Source organism: Mya arenaria, chromosome 1, assembly GCF_026914265.1.
Source record: "Mya arenaria isolate MELC-2E11 chromosome 1, ASM2691426v1".
NCBI lineage: Eukaryota > Metazoa > Mollusca > Bivalvia > Myida > Myidae > Mya > Mya arenaria.
This window is the reverse complement of record NC_069122.1, coordinates 55,203,976-55,228,341: the sequence shown is the minus strand read 5'-3', so window position 1 is coordinate 55,228,341 and position 24,366 is coordinate 55,203,976. Positions and strand designations below refer to the sequence as shown.

The window sequence follows — 24,366 nt, the reverse complement described above, 5'->3', positions numbered from 1 at the left end:
TGTTTAGTATCAAGTTATTAGTAATCATTTTTAAAACAGCACTCAACACAAGTGAATGAAAGCTTTTTGATTTGCAATGAAAATTAATCCACTCCTTTTTTGTGAATATGTGAACCTGACAGAAATAATCAAACTGCAACAACACAGAAGAAATCCTAATCCATTAAAACCCAGGTTCAGATTATACTCGATACATGTGTCACAAACCAAAGAAACACACTCATACGTATATCTATTCATTTAAATCATCACCAGCATAAGTCCAATCGAAATCCACAAAATGGAAATGAAGTCACGATTACATGATGCCGAACTCGGGTCTGAAATAATAAAAACAACAGTTATTTGAAAGTCTTTCAATTATTATATGATACTGTTATAAAACTTATTTCGTAGTGACTATTTAATGCATCTGTTAAAACGAAACCTGTCCGTACAATAAGCAGAAGAGCATTTGCCATTTAATGATTGTAAGATATGAACATCTTATTAAGAGTCGCCACACCTAACCTGAAATTGCTAGTAGTATATATGTTACCACTTAACTTAACCTAATATGTGTTTGAATGTATAGTACACACTTAACAGACCAATTATTTTTTAGTGTGTATTACTTGTGTTGTACGCCTCGGACAGTTTGTCCAGGGTTGCGGCAATGGTATCCACAGTTTTGCCGAGGAATCGGACATTGTTATCGGTGAGCATGTTGGCCATATTGTCACATGCATTGTGGTAGCACTGCTGCATCTGACCGCGAAAATTAGCTGGAGGAAAAACAGAAATCAGGGTATAGGTGTATTTTAATGTCAACAAATAATTTCCATACACGGTTCGGATATATGAAAATGTTATGCGCTAAACCTTACCTTGCTAATTGTCAAACCTATCGGAAATCCTTACATTGTCGGATTTATTCGTGATATTAATTGTTCTACAACTACACGTCTAATATGCTACACATTGTTCACACATATCATTGGCATGTTTGCACTAAAAACGAAAAATAAATGTTTGCTGGGTCACGCGTAGGTATGGCGGAGTATGCACCGTGTTCAAACGCGCTAGTGATGCAATGAAAATGACAGGACAAGTGCCCAAAGGCTTGTTATGACCTTGTTTAGTGACTCACGGATAAAATCATAGTTCTTTTCATACCACTATTTAGGACAACCCACACAAAAATATTTTCTTTCTTTACAAAACTATCATATTTGGATTTGCATACAGACATTCAAAGAGATGAAAATTGAAGAAACAAAGAGACTAACCAGAGTCCGTGATGAAGATAGCTGGTATGTCATTTAGCCAGAAGTTGACGTGATCACCGCGGAAGAAGTTGTTAAACACTATTTGAGCGTCGCCAGTCACATCCTGGGTATCAATCCCAAACTTTTCTATTTCGAATTCAGGTTGAGGTTCACTTAGGTATATAAAATAAATCAATTAGAAAAAGTTTTGTTTTATTACACTATCATTGTCTTGTAAAATTGTAAAATGACAGGGCATAACTAAATTAAGACATGTTTTGCTTTGGGGCATCAAAAATAATGGCAACCGCGCAGAATGGTATGACAAGAATAAATTATTAATTTACATATTCAGTAAATAGTTATCCGTTACAAGACTAATACTTAAAACAGGACCACGGCGGAACGATCGTCGACGATTGTCTGTTACTTTACAGTGGAAAAAGGGGCATAAATCAACAATTATTGAAGCTAGATATGAAGGCCTTGCTATAAGTCTGTGTAATGTATCTGACTAACAATTTTCGACGACCCTGGCGACGCAAACGACAACGCCATCAATGCATCGAAAATTAGACGAGCAAATAACCGCATTATGAGTGCTTAAAGAGAGCAAGAAACTGTTGGCGAGTTTTTAAACAATACAATTACAATGAGCTTATTTTCTAACGTTCTACGATTGCTAGTTGCGCTCTCACAAAACATATTACTATGAACGGGAAAAGTTCAGGCAAAGAAAAATATGGTTGCCATGGCAACCGTTCAGTAAAAAATGTAAAACACTTCGATTAAACAACGCCTTATTTTTAAAGGCAAGATTTATAAAATATATCTTGCATTGATTTCCTCCTTGTTTTACAATTCACAAAAACATTCACATCAAAGCAATTCTTTACACTTGTAATAGAAATATGGCAATCGTCATAACATTACAATTTAAAATTCTAAATATAATTATAAACACAGAAAGACCAAATGAAAATAAAAAGAAAATAACATTTCACTGTCTGAAGCAGATATCTTCCAAAATTATTTATCACCTTGAAATTAAAGATGTAAAAACAACAATAACATTTCCATTGATAACCATGGTAACTGTTTAAAAAATGACTTAACATTCAAAGCTTCATGGACCTAAAATCATTACTACACAATACTTTTCAAACAGAACACTGAACGACAATATAATGTTCCAATTTATTATTTAGTTTTAAACCAATAACAGTTCCATTTCACATGTACTACTATTGTGTTTGAATAATGGAGTAAAATGGTGCCTAATTTTATCGTTCATGTGATCTCTAACATATTATCAAACAAGCAAAACAAGTAAAGATCAACTGGAAACTTATTAACTAAAATTTACTCAAATAGTCCTTACTGAAACTGTTTGAGCTGTATTTTAAAAAAGTTACTTTGCTTATTCAATCAAGATTACATCGTATTTGCATTTAACTGTTCTTGGATATTGTAGAGATTTAGAGAGAAGCAGTGAGACACCTGACTTGATCACTGCTACATGATAGAGTCACTGTCAAACTGGCAAGTATCTTGTGTATTTACACCAAGCTGAGCGCAAGGCTCTATGTTGGAACATTATGGCCTGTGATATTCTGGGGAAACTATTTAAGAGCCTAAAAATATAACGGAGTAATGACTTGGTTTAAATGCATATTTACACATAATCAACCACCTTCTTTTAGTAGAATAGACAGCATACTTATACAACTGAATACATGCAGTGTGAAAAAAGTTTTAACAAAATGATTCCAGGAGAAACAATATGCATACTTTAACATTATCTAGAATGTCATAAAACAGCCCTTATCATACAGTTAAGATGTGAACAAACAGGAGTGGGGGATTTGTAACTTTATTCTTTTAATCATTTGAGTTATTTTTGTAAAGTTATTTTATTGATTTATTTTGTGAAATTAATTTAAAATTGATGTTTCCTTTACCACTTGTTTCTAACAATATCTTCATTATTTTAATGTAAAAAAAATTATTACAGTATGATACAAATATGTACATGTACAATGGGGAAACTGTAATAAATAGCAATCTAAATATAAAAAAATGATACTCATAAACCTACCTCACTGTTTACTCAAAATATATTACAGAGGTGACATATTAGGAAAATCCGCATTAATTATTGTTATATGCCTTATCAATCACCAAATTGTTCTAGTTTTGAACCCACTGCCAGAAACCATGTGTTTATATACAGCAATTGCTAAAAAATACGATAGACTACCGAATCAAATGGATGGCTTCACTGTGAAGATACATTATTATTAGAAATACGACGATTCATTGATGTGCTCTTTCGATGTGGACATGTAAACCAACACGGTAAATCTAATGATAACCGTAAGCTGAATTGAAACAAAGAAGAAACTCCTGTATCCAAATGTTAACTTTAGAATGACGATACTATCAACCGAATGTATGTTTAGAAGTTCAGTTAAAATAATAACTGGCATACCATTATGAACAGTATAAAGCATAGCTTTATTGTATAAAATATGGATTCGTTTCTGTACAATTTTTATATGAAAAACTACAGAAACAAGCTCAGTATCCAAAAGTTTAAACATAACCCCCGTTTAATGGCATAGTGTAAACGCCAAAGACATAGAACACAAAAACCAAACATCACAAACAAGAAACATGGCACAGCACAAAACTCCACAAACAACACAGTGCTATATACTATACAAAAAGCTAGGGGCATTTATCAAGGTTCTTGCTTTATGTGTGGTCAAGTGCAAAGAGCAGGAGGTAAAGAATTTTGAATAAAAAAATGAGGATTTTTTTTAAATGTTTTCATTTTAAATGCAAACCGGTTGAACATGTTGAATGTTAGGTACAATATTGTAAGAAAAGTTTCTAATGTAGGTGGGGAAATATCACTCTTTTCCCCACTTACATGTCCGATCAATTGTCCCCAAATTCTATTTAAACGGGTAAAATGCCCCGTGTCGATGTAACCAATACGAAGACTGACCCTTGTGGCAATTTTCGTTAACCTTTCAAGTATACACGTACCGTATGGAAAGAATAACTAACACGAATTCGACACGTTGTATTATGCGCACCAAATACATTACCGACTACTTAGAACACCCCCCCCCCCCCTACACACACACACACAGACACACGCCTTAATGTGGCGTGTGACAACTTATTATTTTTCAACGCATTTCGAGGCCCACGGATACTTCACAGGCGGAGGGTGTTAAGCTTGGACCATGACCCATTCCATTCAACTATGATGAATGACGAGTAACGGAATGGTTGAAACGTGGGTATTCAAAATGCTAAATGGATGGCATCAAATTTGACTGCCAAACTTACCAAGCCACTCGCTGTTGAAAGTTGACGCAATATTTCCATCCAAATTCTGCCTGAAGATAGCTGCTAGAAAATCTCCCTGGAACTGGTCTGACTTCAAACTCGACACTGTTTTAGGAAAATACGCCTGAAACTAAGAACCCCCCGCCGAAGTTAGTCATTTAGTCTATTGTAAGAAATTTCAGTGACTTTCATTAAAATGCAATTATTGTCAGGTGCATGCTTTTCGTTCGAAGTTATCTCAGATAAACAGTTTTCAAACATTTCAGCTCATTGCAGCTAATTCATCTTTCTTCTTCAATAACAGTTAAACACTTGGTAAAATTGGCTTGTCCTTTACAGTAACATGTTTTACGACAAAAACATTATTCAAATTTAGTAATTATAATGACAAATTCAGTCTCACAAAAGGTACAGCCTCTGGGGGATGATCTGTGATTGTGCGGAAGAGTTGTAGTTCATGACTGTATCAAGAACGATAATTCCGTGTGGCTTTAGTGTCTCCAAATGTTGCCCATAGTTCTGCGTTAGCCAGGGCAGTAACCATTTTTCAATTGCAATCTTGCTACCGATGAGTCCTGTGGAAATTCCAGGCAAAAACTGTCTTACAAATGACTTCCACAATAGTGTAAAAGATACATGTCTTGCTTTACGCACGAAACGTGAGGGGCGAAATACTACAAACCAATAGCAATAATTCGGTCACCGCCAAAGGTTTTGAATGTGGACAAATAAGGATCTAATGTTTTAGTTAAAGTCAAATGATACTTTCTAAATGAAATCGCAGAAATAACAGTAAACTAGGTTCTAAATCAAATCACTATGAAGTATTCAAGTATTATCAAAACATTGTTCAGTAATTGTATACGTAGAATTCGACAGTTACCATTATCCAGACTGTCATATTCCTCGTGGTCGAATGCCATAAAGATAATGGTATTATTGCGGCGTTTGCCACCTTTGTTTCCCGCACCGATCTGTCTGAGAGACTCTAACATTGCCGTCACACCGGATCCATTATCGTCAACCCCTTCAAAATAAGGAAACAGAAATAACGTTTTTCCTTAATTGTTGGATTTCACTTTTTGTGTTGCTTGATGGCATAAAAGGCAGTCAACTTCATTGAATTTTTTTATAAGATACGGCCTATTTTCAACCGGTTTTGAGGTATTTCCCTAATAAAAATAGAACTGGACTTTCCGTTTGGGTTAAGCTTTTTAAAATGTATTTTCTTTCTCAACTTACGCACAGAGACTATGATCAAATACACAGTACAAATTCTGTTTATTTTGTTTAATTCTAGAACGCAACCGGATGTGGATTGTGCTCGCAACTGTTACTTTTACTATTTGTTAGGGATACATGTTTGCAATTGTCAATGGGGAAGTCTATACGGATAAATTTTAGTCATATAAAAAAAGATTTGTTAATGATATCAACTCTTACTCAACTTTACTTAAAATTTGTCTTCAATAACCGTTCTAATGCGTGTAAAACTTATAAAACGAATAAGCCTAATGTTTAAAACAGGAAATTAAAGAAAGTTATTTTCTGTGTTTTTGTATTGACTGGTCGCCGGTCATACGAGTTCGTTATTTTAGAAATTTACCGTGAAAACGATTTATATAGACGCTGTGGTAGTAAATAAGCATGTGAGAATTAACGGCCATATTGTGAATAATAGTTTGAATTATGCATTTGATAACAAATATAAGTGCCTTAACACGACATTAATTGACTACATGTATTTTAAATTTAAGTGATATAAAATGGAAGTACTAAGCTTAATTCACACGATTTTACTAACAAATATAAGTCGCAATAACGAAATTAACTCAATTTAAATTTAAATGATATAAAATGAAAGTTCAAAGCGTAATTCACACGATTTAAAGCAAACATTAATAAACAAAAGTATGTTGAAAAGGATCAGGCCGAAATGATATCTCGGCCGAATCGACCCGACACCAATAATTTTATCGGTGATAATGCAAGGTACCAGTCTAAATAATTTACCCATGCCGGAGACAACCGAGTAACAACGATCTAGAAAGATGATGTCCGTGTTTATTCGGAATGTTAACAATTGTATATATTGTCACATGACTTTATTGAGCCAACTGGGTATCGATATTTTTCACGTGACACAAAGATTCAGCATCCTCCTCCATCTTTTTGTGGTGAAAGAAAACGCGAAAACTTACTATGGTAAGAGGTGTTTTAGGACATTGTCACCAAGGGCAAACTTTCTTTTCTCCATACAATGGCATGCAATGTACCGCTATGGCTCTGGTTGCATTATTGGCTAATTTTAGTTACGAACACAACCACATGTTCTCATTAACGGCTGTCGATGTAGACTGTATACTGATTGAGGGAAATAATTCATGACCATCAATAGATATATATTTATATTCAATAAAACCCATTCAGCCGCGTCTTTGATGCATGACATCAACATTCGTCTTGTCGTATATTCTCTTTACTTGTTGTATTTTGGTCTGAATTATAAAAAAAATAATTGTGCATATTTATATTTACGACATAAGCAAACACACACACACACGCACGCACGCACGCACGCACGCACGCACGCACGCACACACGCACACACACACACATCAGTCGGTTCTAATATTTTATTTGATCGACTTGTACGCAAATTGTGTTGCATTCCATATTTGGTAAAAAAGTAGTCCCTTAAATAGCATGACATCACAGCACGTGACTCATCTGGCATGGGGGTGCCAGATGGAGTTTTCCAGTACTGCTGAATTCACCGGCTGCACAAAGCAATTTGTTTTCTGCATTGATAATGTAAGTAACAACACAATGAACGGAATACCGAACTCTTTCAATTTCAGTTAGTACGACCACGAAACTTAACAGCGAATGAGAAACAATCAAACATCGTTAAACAAGAACACAATGAATTTACAAGCAGTCTTGCGAATATTGGAACATCTGGAATAAAGAATTATGTCCAAGAGTTCACAAAATTTTAACATGAATCTCTCATGGCATTTTCAAATGTACAAATAAATAAATCCACATGAGATATATCAGGCATATTCTTTGAGCATTATTTACATCCAACAACACTTTCAGACTAATTTCCAAAATAGGTTAAACGTATTTCTCACAGAATAATCTATTAAAGAATTTAGAATTTTTTAAGCACCGCAAAAAATTGAACAGAAACTTAAATTTGAAAAAAACACACCAAAAACACAACGATCATATAAGATTGCCCTTATGCATCAAAAGTAAATACGATTATTCGAAAACAGACTTGGAAAATACCCAACTGTTATATGAATCTTGTTTATATGGAATTGATAGAACATTCTAGAACTATCCTACCAGATCTGGAACAATCTATTCTAACAATATCGTATGGTTAACACACAGTTTATTTCAATTAATCAAGGTCTCTAATAAAACCAAAGTAGTTATCAATGAAGAACTGAATTAAAAATGAATATACATATAACACTGTTTTAATAGTTATCTTAAGTCTCCGATATTAAGACCAACTAAAAATCTTACGGTACCCGTATGTCAACATCACTGAGTAGTTCGGCAGTATCCAGGGCTCAGTATCAGGAACAATTTTAAGTCATTACTCAACTTTAAGCTCAACACCTTTTCTCTTAACGCTAACCTGAATGTGTTTTCGATAGTGGTTAATTCTGCATTATGTTTATAAAAATCATTGTATTTTTAAAAGAAAAATATTATAACACAGCACAGTTACACTTGTATATTTTGTTTGCTCTTAAATTTTTTTTTGAAAATTTTGGGCTTTAATAATGAGTATATCAAATTAGATATACATGTATATTGCATTGAATAATTGAATGTGGTATTGAGTTGATTATGGGATAAATACAGGATTAAAATAGTTTTACGACTGGACAAAGAGTGTGTTCAAAAAATATTTTAATGGAAACTTTTTCCGTTTGTGATCTACCGGCCCCAATTTCTCGAAAGTCCCTTATAACAGGATTAAGCTAATTCCACTATTTTTGGTGTTCTATAAAATGTGTTAATTTAATTCTTCATTTTTTTTTAGAAATTATGTAGAAATAATCTGTATGATTATCAAAATAAACCATTTTTTATTTATCAAAATCCATTTTCAGAATGTATTTTGGCTAATTGAAATAAGCGACTTAAGTCTGTTAAGCTTAAGAAGATTCGAGAAATTGGGGCCCGAAATACAAGAAGTGTAATGTATATAACATACGTGTTCAACACCGCGGTTTTAAACAAAAGCCAAACAGAAGTGTACACCTTTTTAATATGATGCTTGAACCTGGCTTTGTACCCCAAGTATGGTTATACGTACAAAAATGTATAATTCAGGCGGTTGTTCCCAAACGCATCTTTAGGGTGCGGTTTTAAAACACTTGGGAACTTGTTCTGAAAAACAGACCCTCAAAGTAATTAAATACTATAAGAAAAAAAAATCGAGTTTAAAAGATTATTTGAAAGAGGAGAGTCATACCCTTAGCCAGTCTATTTTACATTTTCACCTATTGTGATATTTACAGTATCATAGTGCGCTCCAACACCGACAATTTTATCCTCATACTTTCCAAACTTTTCGCCTTTAAGCACCCCTATGACATTCGTGTAGGAAACCTGAAATCATAACAAATATGTAAACGTCATTCAAATATGTATAAAGAAGTCCGATCGTTGTTCCGTTTGTTATTATTTCAAACTGTATTTAAAGCCAAGAAGGTCTAGATTCTTCGTTTATTGGACGGTTTTTAGTTTTTAGTTTTGGCTACTTTAGTTTTTACTATTATCAAATAAATGATATAACGAAACAGTTAAAAAGTGGCTGTCAGCGGAATTTATTCTAGAAAATATTAACACAATGTGATTAATTATGATTACTACTGTTTGCAAAAAATTAAGATAAACGTACTGGTCAATCAATTTCTAGCAACAGAACAGTTTAATCTCTTTAAAAAGTTCTATTTGTAATTGTGCCGTTCATTGTTGTGTACAGTTGATTGACAGGTCATATGTAGTGTATTTTATTTGAAATTCACTTGGTGTTTTATGCGGAGAACAATCATACAATAAAATCTACATGGACAAGCCGTCGACAGTAGTCGAACCTTCAAAAATAAACTCTGTTTACAGCCACAAGGTAGAGGCACAAACGACAATGAACTATAAAACAAGCATATAACCACGGAATACACAAAAAATGGGTTAAAACGACATGAAAAGAAGTAGTTCTTTGGATTTTGCGGTCTTAAGACTACCTGCGCGCATGCGCAGATAATCTAATAAACAAACACCACAAACAAACCACTACCTTAACTAAATTGCTCTTCCGTTATGAATGTCTACTGGGGGAGGGGGGCTTACTCAAGTAAGCATGGCCATAACCGTACCCTTTTCCCATCCAATATCATTATTTACTAAAAAAAATTATTTTTTTTAGCCTTTTCAGAGCACTCAACAGATCGTAAACAATGAAAAAGCAGAACATAAACTATAATATAATAACTTAATTTCAAGTGCTAAACGACCGGATACCTACATCACCTATTAACGAAGGAATCAAGCAGGACCACCAGTGTGATAAGAGATACGATAAAGTCATTGAACGACAACTATCAAACATAGCTGGGTTTATAATTATGTCTTCATTAGGTCTTATATTGAAAATGTCAATACTTCATAACCTTGTTACACTACCTGTTCTTTGGCAAACAGTTGAATGTAAGACCATATTAATTAACAAACACGTTTCTTGTGTTTTAAATAGCAGTATTTGTAAGATATAAGTGTTATTATAATTATGTACCCCAAGATAGGTGAAATCGTGGTTATTTGTATCCAGTCCGTGTTTATGGAATTCATCGTAGATGAATTGGCGAGCTCGACCTTTGTAAGCCGGATTAGTAACATGGTGCCGTGTATCGGAAAAATGCTGAGTCAGAGTTGACCGGATGTATCCAAGATCCGCACCAAATACTGCCTGATCTGAAAAAAACAACAACATAAAAAGTTTTAAGCGTAACCGGGTACAATATAGATCCGTATATATTGCTGTAAATACCGGAAAAGGCTGGATGGAAAGAGGAAAACATGTGCCAAATGCTACAATCATGTACATTGACCGGGTATAATTATTCTGCACACCATTGTTTAAGTTTTGAAAGAAATACCGATTTTGTTTTGTTTGGTTGAGTTGAAGTTACCAATATCGTGCATTCATCAGATTGAGTGGTATCCGCTTATTTAAGTTTCTGCTATCGATGTAAATGGCCTTACACCGCATTAGAAAAGGGGGTCGCATTGTATGTAAACATGAACCGCATTGGGTTCTTCTTTTGCAAATTTTTGTCCATAGGCCATCGTGAATTATCTGTAAATTTGCACCGTACAGTTTAGATAGTTTGATAGTACATAGTTCTTAGTATTAAACCGTATACCATTGCTGAAGGTGATTATATCGTTCATATTCCTTAGAGTTAAACCATATACCGTGCTTCAAGTCGGACCGTATATCGTCCTCAAAGTTGCATATACTTTATAACGTCCTTAGATTAAAATCACTTGCAGTGCTTGAAGTCTTGCCGTATATCGTCCTTAAAGATGCACATACCGTATATCAACCATAAGGATGCACATAACCATGTAAGACCCGTGTCAAAGTTTGACGACACAAGTTTGCGATATTTGGCGTTGTATGGCTGGTTTAACCTTGTCCTAAATCGCGTAGAATTGTCGCAAATTGTAAGCGAAATGTTCTGTAAGATGCGTGTACCGGGGATCTACCATAAATAATCATATTAAGGGGACATATCAAACGAAACATTACAAGTTTTATACATAGTATATATATATATATCTTTCATGTCATTCATATTTGTCTTTTCACATTCCGACTATAGTATTTTATATACATGTAGTAAAATATTTGCTTCAGGTTCATATTTCAAAACCTACTATGTAACAAGAAAAAACAAAAACAATTTGCCTTGAAATAAAATAAGTTGAGTTTTAAAGATGCATGATAGCTAGATCAAATAACTATGTCCATTTTATAGCAATGTTCACATCTTCAAAAAAAGCCGGGTACCAAGATTAGCAGAGCGTATTCATAAGACATAGGTCACTGTTTAATACCAACGTATCCCTTCCGGTACGGACGTCAAAATCTCGTACTGGAGGTCATTATATACTAATTTTCCTTTCATTTCTATTTTATGATAAACCTGACCATATTTTAAATTAGTTTAAGGGGCATTTCTAGACGAATATTCGCAAATATCACACCTCCTACATGAATGACGCAATCCGATTGGCCTAGAGCGGTCACGCGCACGACGTCTATAATCCATACACCCCCTGTAGTTTCCCCTAGGTTTCATACCACCCCTGTAACTTTCATACTCCGCAGAAGAAATTACAAAATGGCGGCCCAATTTCTTTTAACTTCTCTCTCGGCTTATCTTTTTTAAGGGAGCTATCTCATGCACGTTATTGAATATCCATTTTATTCAAGCAATCTGTTGAGTGTAACCGACTGTTTACATGAGTCATTGGTTACAAAATGGCGACTAAAAACGGTTTACAAGCACAACAAGTGACGAAAAAAGGTTAAAAATAAATTCAGAAGTGACGCTTCGATGCAACAGGAAATCTGCAAATGTGCTGTCAAGAAATTGTTAAAAACAGATTGTTAATCTGTTGTAATTTTTCTTATTATAACATTTATTGACTTTGATATACATCTTTCTTTTACAGTTATAATTTAATGTTGCCTTACTGAGAAAGGATATATATGCTATTAAACAATTATACTACTATATTTACATTATTATTAAATTTGTTCCAAATAAACTTGATTACTTAAACTTTTTTTTATATCTAAAAATATAATTTTTAAATAATATTTAAGCGTCACTGAATTTGTTCATTACAAATTCATTAAATCTTAATATAATCTTATTATTAAAAGAACTCGGTGAGATATATTCGTTACACTGTTAGTAGCTGGAGCACCCCCAGTGGTTTCACACCACACTCGAGTTTCGCTCTCGCATGGTATGAAACCACTGCCGGCTACTAACAGTGTAACTAATAATACACGAACCCTATTTTGTCTGACTAGTTAATGTTGCCCAATTCTATAAGGCAAATTAACCTGGACATGGTGTCATTTATGGTCAACCTGAAACCAAGGTGGCCCTTATTCCCAGGTACCAGGTGTTAACCCTAACTGTCTCCTACGTATCAGTTCCTGATCTTCGGGCTTCACATTATCTCACTCCAGCAGTATTAAATCTCACCCAAAGTCCACACACTGACTTATGATAGCAAAATCTGTGGTCCTTGACCCTTGTTGTCATCTTTGTCAATCTGACCAAAACCTCCCTTATTGGCTGGTAGCAGGTTTGAGCCCTATATGTCTCCAACGTACCAGCAATATTTGCTTTCATACCAAACAAATTACAGACGAAAACAACTGTTCGAGGATAAATATATTGTTATATCATTATTCAAATGTATTTTGAACTATTTGTCATTGTAATATGCAATACGAACTTCCCGGAAAATTCAAACAACAATTTACCGATTAACTGATATTTTTACCCCTCAAAATTTGTCCACAAAAAAAGCGTGGTCCGCATCATTTATTGGAAAACAACATGTCTTCAAGCGAAACAGACAGGTCTCTGACAGTAAGATGACTGAATATCCATGTATCACAAAACACACTTTAACTAAGAAAAATGTTTTATATTCGATAATTATCCGCAATTGTTGTGCTAACATTTTAGACCTTTAATATTTTCATTCGATAAATGGCAGCGAAGTAATTTGGTTATGTATTCATGCCCCGCTTAAAATAAAAGTGTTTTTATTTGGAACATAGATTAACTTATATAACTACATTGGTAACTGCTCTTAAAATCTTTGCACTAAAAATGATGGATTAATAAACTTTAAAAATATACCTTTTTCTCAACAAACTACGTCACTAGCTATAATTGTGCGTCCAACGGTTAAGCCCTTTTCAAAAAAGTGGAAGAAAATAAATTGAAATACAATAAAACTCGAAAAATAAGCATAAAAGAAACAAAAAATTTGTTTATTTCCGTGTAAATCTTTTTTTTATTTCACTCGTGATAATAGAAAAAAAACTATATTTTCACTCTTGTCTTCGCCAACCGTGAAACTATAAAATACGATCTTACACTAAAATATATAGATCACCTAAATATTCCTATCTAAATAACAAGTATAAACGAACATGAATTATGACAGTACTGTGCATCCTGATGTTTAGACAATCCGTACATAATATGTATAAGTATAATGTAAAATCGATTTTATAGATATATCTAAGGACATTTAAATGAACAAACAACAACATCTCCTCTGCTGCATGCATTCAAAACAATTAAAGTGACAAATGACACAGCCAAAGACGAACTAATCGTCATAAAATAAAGAAGATGCATGATCGACGACTGGTCTTATCTATGTAGGTTCCATTGTGTAAATGTTTTCAAGTAATTGTCATAAAATAATACCTGATAATTTTGTTTTGAAGTCAAGCAAGTCTAAGTTGAGCCTTCAGTAAAGGTCTGGCCTAATTTGAATTGTGAACCTTTAGTAAATGTCAGTCCCCAATTTCATGGTAAGCCTTAAGTGACGGTCAGGCCCCAATTTCACGGTAAGCCTTAGGAAAAGGTCAGACACCAATTCATGGTAAGCCTTAGGAAAAGGTCTGACCCCAACTTCATGGTAAGCCTTAGGAATAGGTCAGGCCCAAATTTCATGGTAAGCCTTAGGAAAAGGTCTGACCCAAACTTCATTGTAAGCCTTCGGAATAGGTCAGGCCCCAATTTCATGGTAAGCCTCGGAAAAGATCAGGCCCCAATTTCATGGTAAGCCTTAAATAAAGGTCAGGCCCCAATTTTGTGGAAAGCCTAAGGAAAAGGTCAGGCCCAATGCCATGGCAAGCTTAAACAAAAAGTTAGGCCCAAATTTTATGGTAAGCCTGAGAAAAGGTCAGGCCCCAATTTTATGGAAAGCTTTACCTGAAGTTCAGGCCCCAATTTCATGGTAAGCCTTAGGAAAAGGTCTGACCCAAACTTCATTGTAAGCCTTCGGATTAGGTAAAGCCCCAATTTCATGGTAAGCCTCGGAAAAGATCAGGCCCCAATTTCATGGTTAGCCTTAGTAAAAATCAGGCCTCAATTTTATGGTAAGCCTAAGGAAAAGGTCAGGCCCAATGCCATGGCAAGCTTAAAAAAAAGTTAGGCCTAAATTGTATGGTAAGCCTAAGAAAAGGTCAGGCCCCAATTTTATGGAAAGCCTTACGTGAAGTTCAAGCCCCAATTTCATGGTAAGCCATAAGAAAATATCAGGCCCAAATTTCGTGGTAAGCCTAAAGTAAAGATTAGGCCCAAATTTCATGGTAAGCCTTAAGTGTAGGTCAGGCCCCATTTTCATAGTAAGCCTAAGGAAGAAAGTCTGACCTCAATTTCATGGAGAGCATTAGGAAAAGGTCAGACCCAAATGTCATGGTAAGCTTTAAATGTAGGTCAGGCCCCAATTTCATAGCAAGTCTTAGGAAAAAGTCTGACCTCAATTTCATGGAGAGCATTAGGAAAAGGTCAGGCCCTAATGTCATGGTATGCCTTAGGGAAATGTCTGACTTCAATTCCATGGAGAGCATTTGGAAAAGATTAGCCCCAATTTCATGGTAAGCCTTAAGTGAAGGTCAGGCCCCAATTCCATGGTTAGCCTTTAGTGAATGTCAGGCCCCAATTTCATAGTTAGCCGTAAGTGAAGGTCAGGCCCAAATTGTATGGTAAGCCTGAAGTCAAGGTCAGGCCCCAATTTCGTGGTAAGCCTTCAGTGAAGGTCAGACACCAATTTCATAGTTAGCCGTAAGTGAATGTCAGGCCCAAATTGTATGGTAAGTCTTAAGTCAAGGTTAGGCCCCAATTTCGTGGTAAGCCTTTAGTGAAGGTCAGACACCAATTTCATGATAAGCTTAAAGAATAGGTCAGGCCCCAATTTCTTAGTAAGCCTAAGGTAAAAGGTCAGGCCCCAATTTCATGGTAAGCATTAGGAAAAGGTCTGACCTCAATTTCATGGAGAGCATTAGGAAAAGGTCAGACCCAAATTTCATGGTAAGCCTTAAAAGTAGGTCAGGCCCAAATTTCATAGCAAGTCTTAGGAAAAAGTCTGACCACAATTTCATGGAGAGCATTAGGAAAAGGTCAGGCCCTAATGTCATGGTATGCCTTCGGAAAATGTCTGACTTCAATTTCATGGAGAGCATTAGGAAAAGGTCAGCCCCAATTTCATGGTAAGCCTGAAGTGAAGGTCAGGCCCCAATTCCATGGTTAGCCTTTAGTGAATGTCAGGCCCCAATTTCATAGTTAGCCGTAAGTGAAAGTCAGGCCCAATTTCGTGGTAAGCCTAAGGTAAAAGGTCAGGCCCCAATTTCATGGTAAGCCTTAGGAAAAGGTCTGACCTCAATTTAATGGAGAGTATTAGGAAAAGGTCAGGCAACAATTTCATGGTAAGCCATAAGTAAAGGTCAGGCCCCAATTTCATGGTAAGCCTTAAGTGAAGGTCAGGCCCCAATTTTATGGTAAGCTTAAGGTAAAAGGTCAGGCCCAAATTTCATAGTAAGCCTAAGGTAAAATGTCAGGCCCCAATTTCATGGTAAGCCTAAGGAAAAGGTCTGACCTCAATTTCATGGAGAGCATTAGGAAAAGGTTAGACCAAACTTCATGGTAAGCCTTAAATGTAGGTCAGGCCCAAATTTCATAGCAAGTCTTAGGAAAAAGTCTGACCTCAATTTCATGGAGAGCATTAGGAAAAGGTCAGGCCCTAATGTCATGGTATGCCTTAGGAAAATGTCTGACTTCAATTTCATGGTAAGCCTTAAGTGAATGTCAGGCCCCAATTTCATAGTTAGCCGTTAGTGAAGGTCAGGCCCAAATTGTATGGTAAGCCTGAAGTCAAGGTCAGGCCCCAATTTCGTGGTAAGCTTAAGGAATAGGTCAGGCCCCAATTTCATAGTAAGCCTAAGGTAAAAGGTCAGGTCCCAATTTCATGGTAAGCTTTAGGAAAAGGTCTGACCTCAATTTAATGGAGAGTATTAGGAAAAGGTCAGGCAACAATTTCATGGTAAGCCATAAGTAAAGGTCAGGCCTCATTTTCATGGTAAGCCTTAAGTGAAGGTCAGGCCCCAATTTCATGGTAAGCCTTAGGAAAAGGTTAGGCCCCAATTTCATGGTAAGTTTTAGGAATAGGTCAGGCCCCAATTTCATAGTTGGCCTAAGGAAAAAGTCTGACCTCAATTTCATGGAGAGCATTAGGCAAATGTCAGGTCCCAATTTTATGGTTAGCCTTAGGTGAAGGTCAGGCCCCAATTTCATAGTAAGCCGTAAGTGAAGGTCAGGCCCAAATTGTATGGTAAGTCTTAAGTCAAGGTCAGGCCCCATTTTCATGATAAGCCTTAATTGAAGTTCAGACACCAATTTCATGATACGCTTTAGGAATAGGTCAGGCCCCAATTTCATGGTAAGCTTTAGGAAGAGGTCAGGCCCCAATTTCATGGTAAGCCTTAGGAAAACGTCAAGCCCCAATTTCATGGTAAGCCTTAGGAAAAGGTCAGACCCCAATTTCATGGTAAGCCTTGAGTGATGGTCAGACCCCAATTTCATGGTGAGCTTTAAGCGATGGTCAGGCCCCAATTTCATGGTAAGCCTTAGGAAAACGTCAGGCCCAAATTTCATGGTAAACCTTACGTCAGGGCCCCAATGTCGTGGTAAGCTTTAGGAATAGGTCAGGGCCCAATTGCATGGTAATCCTTAGGAAAAGGTCTGACCCCAATTTCATGGTAAGCCTTGGAAAAGATCAGGCCCTACTTTCGTGGAGAGCCTTAGGTAAAGGTCAGGCCCCAAATTCATGTATTCATGTTAATACTGAAGTCATTTCTCAACCTTTATCTCAACTACCTTTTGCACACATATCAATGGCATGACATAATTCATTATTTTACAAACCCATTTTTTATGGCATTATGTTGATAAGAATCGCTGCTTAACATTAAAACAAGCAACTCTAGAGCAAACTGTACTTACTGTATTTTAAGCTTGACTTTGAGAAGAATAAAAAGTTCTTAACTACTCGCCCCAGCGTCTGCGTTTACGTCGGTGTCGGTGCATCTGATTAATTAGGGAACACATTGTGTCCGGTTTAAGTTTGAAGGCAAGTTAGCGATTTATACTTAATACTTCTATTATCTTTATTCAATTGACTGCATACTTCATATAATTGTTGACGGTTAACATACAATTAGGTTACATTATTTCATATTATTCTTAATACAAAGTAGACTCTCTCATCAAATTACAAAGTACAAGTTTGAATTTAAAAGTAAATTCGGGTTTAAACTCTAAAAGATCTTTAATGACACAATAACGTAACAAAACTCTATACTATTCTTAATACAGATTAAGAGCCTTAATAGATAAAGAAAGTTTAGTTTAAGTTTGAAACCTTGCATTTTCGGGCATTAACTCAGATCGTATATATCGTTAACGCAATTGACTTTATATACTTTACATAGTTTTTCACGGCCATCACAAAATAAGTTCCATCACTCCATATCATCATACAACAAAATATAGCCCTTTATCGACCTAGAAAGTATGGTTAAAGTTTTAGAGGAACTTAAAGGGTATTAACTCAGATTTCAATTACCGTACATTTTATAGACTTCAAACCCAACACAGTCTTTCAGGGCTTCCACCCAATAAGGTTAAATTGATCCATATTTACCTTCATATAAAGTATAGGATGACTCAATGTTTTTTGCTTTTTTATTTAACCTTTTTATACATTTTCATTGTTTTTGACTGGCACGTATTATATCATTTATGCATTTACTTCTAAAACAAGCAGCGGTATGTCGAGCGCGCTATCCAGCAGCTTTTGTAACACATATAAACATAGTATAAATGTATAAAAAGTAAAATAATTTCCTGGTATTATGTCGTAAAATGAGATGAGTTTAAATTTAGAATTGACTTAAACCTGATTGTGATATTGGAGACATGTTTCCCTTTTATATCAAATGATCCATATTTTAGAACATATGGTAAAGAGTTATATCATGCTCTTTGTGTACGTGGGACAGCTTTAAATTTAAGCGAATCATGAATATCAAATGCAATATAACGATAGAATGGATGCCACAGAAAGGTTTTCAGCAATCTAATGCCCCTTCAAAGAGAAAAGAGTATACTAGGTTTGCGAATGTCGGGAGGTCAAAAAGTCGGTGAGTCTTATCGTATGTCCTGTAGGCACAAAAAACACTCGCAAACGGATCGAGGAAGGGCCATGAAACTTTAGTGATAAGTTGTTCATAAAAAGTAGAGAATCTTACTGTTTTGGGAGCAGTGTGTCAAAAGTCTAGGTTATGTCACCATTTATTGAAACTTGGTTCTCAATATATTGCGATGGCATAGGACCAGAAAACGTCATTGGTAGGGACCGCTGGCCAGAAGATGGCCCTTTTGTCGGTCAGTAGTTCATGGTCATGATCAACAGTCTGATGAAAACTGTGTCAGCACACTTTTTTGAAAACGTTTTGACATATAACCAAGAAATTATAGAAAAGAGGTGGTTCTTGACCAATGACTGTTCCACATTTGGGAGACAGAAATTCAAAACCCAAGACAACCTCGAAACGAAACCACATCAAAAGAGAGTGCAAACAAAGCAAATCAAAGTCACCGACTGATTCAGGTTGCTTTTTGTTGATAACATATTTTTTGTTGTGAGGTTTTATTTATACCGTTTGATTCAAGTTCTGTTGAATTACTTTTACGGTGTTTGTTTTATGACCAAGGAGAAACTGTGTGCACTTAGGTGACGTCGAAGCCAATAAAACCAGACTATCCTAAAAACTAAAACTTACACGTTACCTTGTTATTGGATCGATTTGTTTGCACGTGTCAGGGTAAAATGTGTTTGAAAGTAAGGTCATATGAATGCAACTTTTGGAAGCAAACTATTAAAAAAAAGTTTATGTGCAATCAGGAAAGCTGATCGCCTGACCTTTTACTAAAAAAGCCGAATGACGCATGTAAAATTGTGAATGTATAGCAAAAATGATAATCAGACGTTTGCTGCCTGTGCTGCTGATTATATTGTTGTTGCTTTTGTTTTTTGTTTTTGTTGTTGTATGCATAAAGATGTATCAACATTTATTGTTTGATTCGGGTGTCTTGGTAAATTATCTCTAAATTAGCATAATTTGAATGGACCGAAATCTAATTCTCTGTTTATTTTTATGTAGCTGTTGTCTACATACGAATACTTCTCGTTGTATTTTAACAATTACATCAAGTTTCCTTTTAGACTGCGTATGTGCAAATGTTTGTACTAGGTAGTACAAATCACTGGATGATAACCATTCACATTCTGCAAAAGTGAGAACGAAACCTCATGAAAAGAGAGTGACAAAGCAAATGAAAGTCATCGACTGGGTCAGGTTGTTTTTTGTTGATAACATATTTTTTTTGTTTTGAGTTTTTATTTACACCGTTTGATTTTTTGTGGTTTGTACTATTATGTGTTAAAGACGACAAGAAGTTGTCAAATATTTCAAATAAAACCGGTAAATCATACTGTACAGCGCAGATAAACTAATCGATGGATTTTTTAAAGGATAAACATTTTGTTTCCAAAGAGAACCTTAACTGATTGCTGAATGAGTAAATATCTAAAAATGTAAATGATTCTAATGAAAACAGAAACATTAATTGATATACTTTCCTTTCGTGTCGAGTATAAAGAACAGTAGACATGCGTTTCAGAGAGGTCAGGGGATCTTGCGGGTGTCATTTAAACTGAAGAAAATTTCATAGAACCAGCTTATAACATGACACGAAGAGATAACTGAGGTAAGATGCAACTAAAACATAATGCTGCGAAAACATTAAGTATTTATGGTATGTTTCACGGGTTAAAAAATATTCTAAGGGAGCGATAGAAACCGCAGGAGTTATATCGTTCGTTAAAATTGAAACACCTTTACTAAAACATTCTATTCTAAAACCGAATTAGTAGTTCGTTCAAGCATTTAAACTTATTGTCTAAGAAATTGTTACATCAACCGTCAACCCTTTAGAGTGAGTAAATAACTTCGATCACACTTCTATCAGGAGGTATAAGTGTGCGGTATGATTATTAATTGTTATTTATTGATACGGTAGTCATATAAATCTTATATACATTTTACTTGTTACCGGTTGTAGAACAACAACACTAAAATCACTACAAAATGGTACAAGTTGCCTAGACAATATAACATTCTGTAGAATTAGGTCAGTAGTTCTAAGAGTCATAACACATTTCGTCGTAGCTACAAGATTAGTGGTGGTGTTCACTTAATGGTTTGCTTGTGTGTAAAGCAGCAAATTGAAGGATTTACTGTATAAGTCTTCACCTTTTTCTTTCAAAAGGGATTCTAATTTATGGAAGGTTAGTTATTACTGAGAGTAATTTGAAATTCAAGGACATTTTCCTATGTCAACTTATTGAATACATGTCGTTTTTTAATTAAAAACAAAACAAAACAAAAACATCAACCGATCCTGTTGCTATCAGTTGATTTTGAAAGGAATTTCTTTAATGGGAAACTCAGCTGAATTATTAAGTTTTGTATACAGAATATAACAAAGTATGGTTTTTACCTTGCTCTTTGTTCAGCTTATTTGACTTTTTTGAAGAAGTAGTTGCATAATAATACGAATGGTACTTATAAGAATAGCGAAAGATCAATCATTCGTTATTTAAGTGATATGACATTAACATATTCAACCCATCTGGTTCTGGAATTGTGTAAGTATTTTCATACAATAATAAACAATTACAACATAAATTTACCTAATATACCTGAAGGTTAGTTTGCTGCTGTCTTGATTTAATCGTTTGCGTATGAAAATATTATCTGATTTTTTTTTAAAAGATCACTATGTAAACAATTTTAATATGAAAAAACATTGTTATTCAGGGTAATAACACAAAAAAAAATTGCGCCGCCAGTAGGGATCAAACCTGTGTCCTGTTATACCTTGATACTGTAGATCATAAGTTTTTCCATTTTCCTCGTGGTCTATTTAAATACTGTACTGATTAAAGGATCTGACATTAATTACATTTAAAATTCAGCACTGGAAAATAATTCTGTTTCATTTCAAGCACCCAGTGCTGGGTTATGTTTGCAGGAAAAACGAAGACAGTTCGCAGGGACACTGCTAGTAGAAGCCCGCCTGCCACGTTGCGGAGAGAATTGTAGGCCCTCGGATGATACGGAAGATGTTTTCTCAGGCCTTTGGTTTGTTGGACAACATTGTGTTTTAAAACCAGTTGGTATCGTATTCCATACACGTTTTATCAGGATATTTATTCTCTTTGTCAGTCTATAATTCATTGTGCCGGCGTGGGTTCGACCCACTAAAACAAAAATATTATTATAGTATAACAGTATTTTTTCTGCAATTTCGATATCAAAGAGTTAAATAATCATTTTAAAAGTAAACAGCCTAAAATCAATTAATAATGGGTTTGACAAAAAAATTGTTACAAGATGAGATGTTAATTAGGCAAATAGGAACTTATGGACGGATATCAGACACAGTAACAGCGACACACACACAAAGATCTCAATAGGTCTTTCCGGCGTACTATGCTCATAGAGCTCTGAACAACGCTCTATTAGCCAAATACAGGGGACGTTTATTAACTAGTGTACTTTTATTTTCCACAATTACCATCATAATAGCGATGCTGATATAAAATTGATACAGGTACTGCCGCTGTTGCTGCTGCTTCTGGTTATGATGAGGTAAATACGTTTGTGCGCCAAGGTGTAAGTATTTCATATTATATATTGTATGTAGTTATGGAAATACTTATAAAACAAAAACCACACCGTCCAAAACCCGGTACCAACAAGAAGTAAAATCACATTTGAAAATACGAAAACATTTGACACAAAAGCGGAATATCGAGTGTTCGTATCATGTGCGTCTTCCTTAGGCGTCGAAAACATTCCAATGAACGTCAGGTTAACCGAGTAATCTAAAAAGAAAATGAAGGATGATAGTATTTATGCATTTATGGTATGTTTTCCTGATTCAATATGCAACTGCTGACAAGTTTTGCATCATACATTCAAGTGTTAATAGGGTCAGGGTTGTTACCAAACTCTTAAATAAAGAAAACCTCCAGTAGGACAGTAGGTTTAAATACCAACAAACAAAAAAAGACCATAGTATTGGTTTTTCCCTTCGCCTCTACTGTTTTGCTGTATAAATACAATTAAATTATGATTCAGCTTTGATACATACGTCTATTCAAAACAAATATTTACCTGTTACATTTTGAAACCTTCCCTTTAAACTTAATGCCAATCTTCCAGCCTTACGTTCACCCCAAAAATGAGTTGAAGTAATTGCATTGCTCTTCAAAGGCATATGTACATCTTTTGTCCACTCTGGACCATCGATAAGAACGGAAGAAGTACCCATAGGAGAATATAATATAGCCTTTGAAGTGCTTTCCAGCAATGATTTATGTATTAGGGTTGTTACACCCTCCAATGTTTCGTTTAGTGAAACAACTTTGACCTTTGAAATTATGACTGAGGAAGTTCTCAGACTGAAACAACAAGTATTACATATCGGTTACATCATGTAGCTTAATTGATCAAGTAAAATTATAAAATTAAAAGAACGGCTTAAATTGTATGCTGTTATAACTTGTCTCTTTTAATTGTCATCGTTCAAAGTAACGTTGATTGACTTGCAATTAAAGTTATAATCCTGATATACGTTACTTATTTGTTATAGGTTATGAAAAGCATAAATTTGTCGAATGGTAGATATTAACGCATGAAATGACGGTGCGTTTCTTACCCTTCTAGCTTGCATGGAAATGTAGCAATGCCTGGTGTCGTATTGGCAAGGGCCATTACGGTGTCTGCTAGTTCTATACACTTAGTTACGTTCAGATAACCAAATCCAAAATGCCAATGATCTAAAATAAAGATATATCATGCTTGTTTTTCTGCGTATACGCATTGACAAAAAATGTTTTCTTTACATTATCTAGATAAAGCAACATCTAAGATTCACATTGTTTTAGATATAACGTTAACAATGCGTACAATTTGCATAACGTTCGTCGTCTTTGCCCGTTGTATTCAATGTCACGTTTTATTTAAATTCCTTCAACTTTAAGCGTTTATGATGCAATCTGAACGGAATGAAAATCAATCAAAATTATTACAGTAGAATCCTGCAACATTTCGCTTGAAGTTGGTAGACTCCGTTAGGTTAGTGTGGCAAGAACATCGAAAGATAAGGTGCTGGATTTGTCTCCAAGGCAAGTCAGGACTGAAGTCAATCAACCAGTATGAAATAAATTATATTGTTTCAGACTGTTAGCATCTGAACACTTTACACAGTTCAAACATCGGTTAAAACAATTTTAAAGTTAATTATTCGAAAATAAAACAAGGAAAAAAACAATCCAATTAAGAAAATGTGAACAAAAAGGATCGTAAACATGATAAATGATTTTAATGAATTATATTGACGTCAACTTTTCAACAGAAGTTGTTTTTATAAAAGAAACGATTCTTTAGTTATTAACACGCTTTAATCATTAGATT

The 24,366-nt window shown here is 35.0% G+C and overlaps 1 protein-coding gene across 1 annotated transcript; it reads right to left on the bottom strand.

Moving 5' to 3' along the window:
* Positions 1–240: 240 nt before the first annotated feature.
* On the bottom strand, positions 241–11,099 carry LOC128228074 (uncharacterized). The gene is made up of 8 exons (XM_052939165.1): positions 11,072–11,099; positions 10,441–10,619; positions 9,146–9,254; positions 5,494–5,637; positions 5,014–5,185; positions 1,269–1,420; positions 615–764; positions 241–320 (listed from the first exon to the last, which is right to left on the bottom strand). Exons 1-8 carry the CDS (start codon positions 11,097–11,099, stop codon positions 241–243), a joined length of 1,014 nt encoding a protein of 337 aa, XP_052795125.1.
* Between the last annotated feature and the right edge of the window lie 13,267 nt (positions 11,100–24,366).

Coding starts and splice junctions, on each gene's coding strand:
- LOC128228074 (XM_052939165.1), bottom strand. CDS start 11,099: ATGAACGATATAATCACCTTCAGCAATG. Junction 5,186..5,493: donor ATATGACAGTCTGGATAATG/GTAACTGTCGAA, acceptor GAATTTCCACAG/GACTCATCGGTAGCAAGATT. Junction 321..614: donor GTCCGAGGCGTACAACACAA/GTAATACACACT, acceptor TTATTATTTCAG/ACCCGAGTTCGGCATCATGT.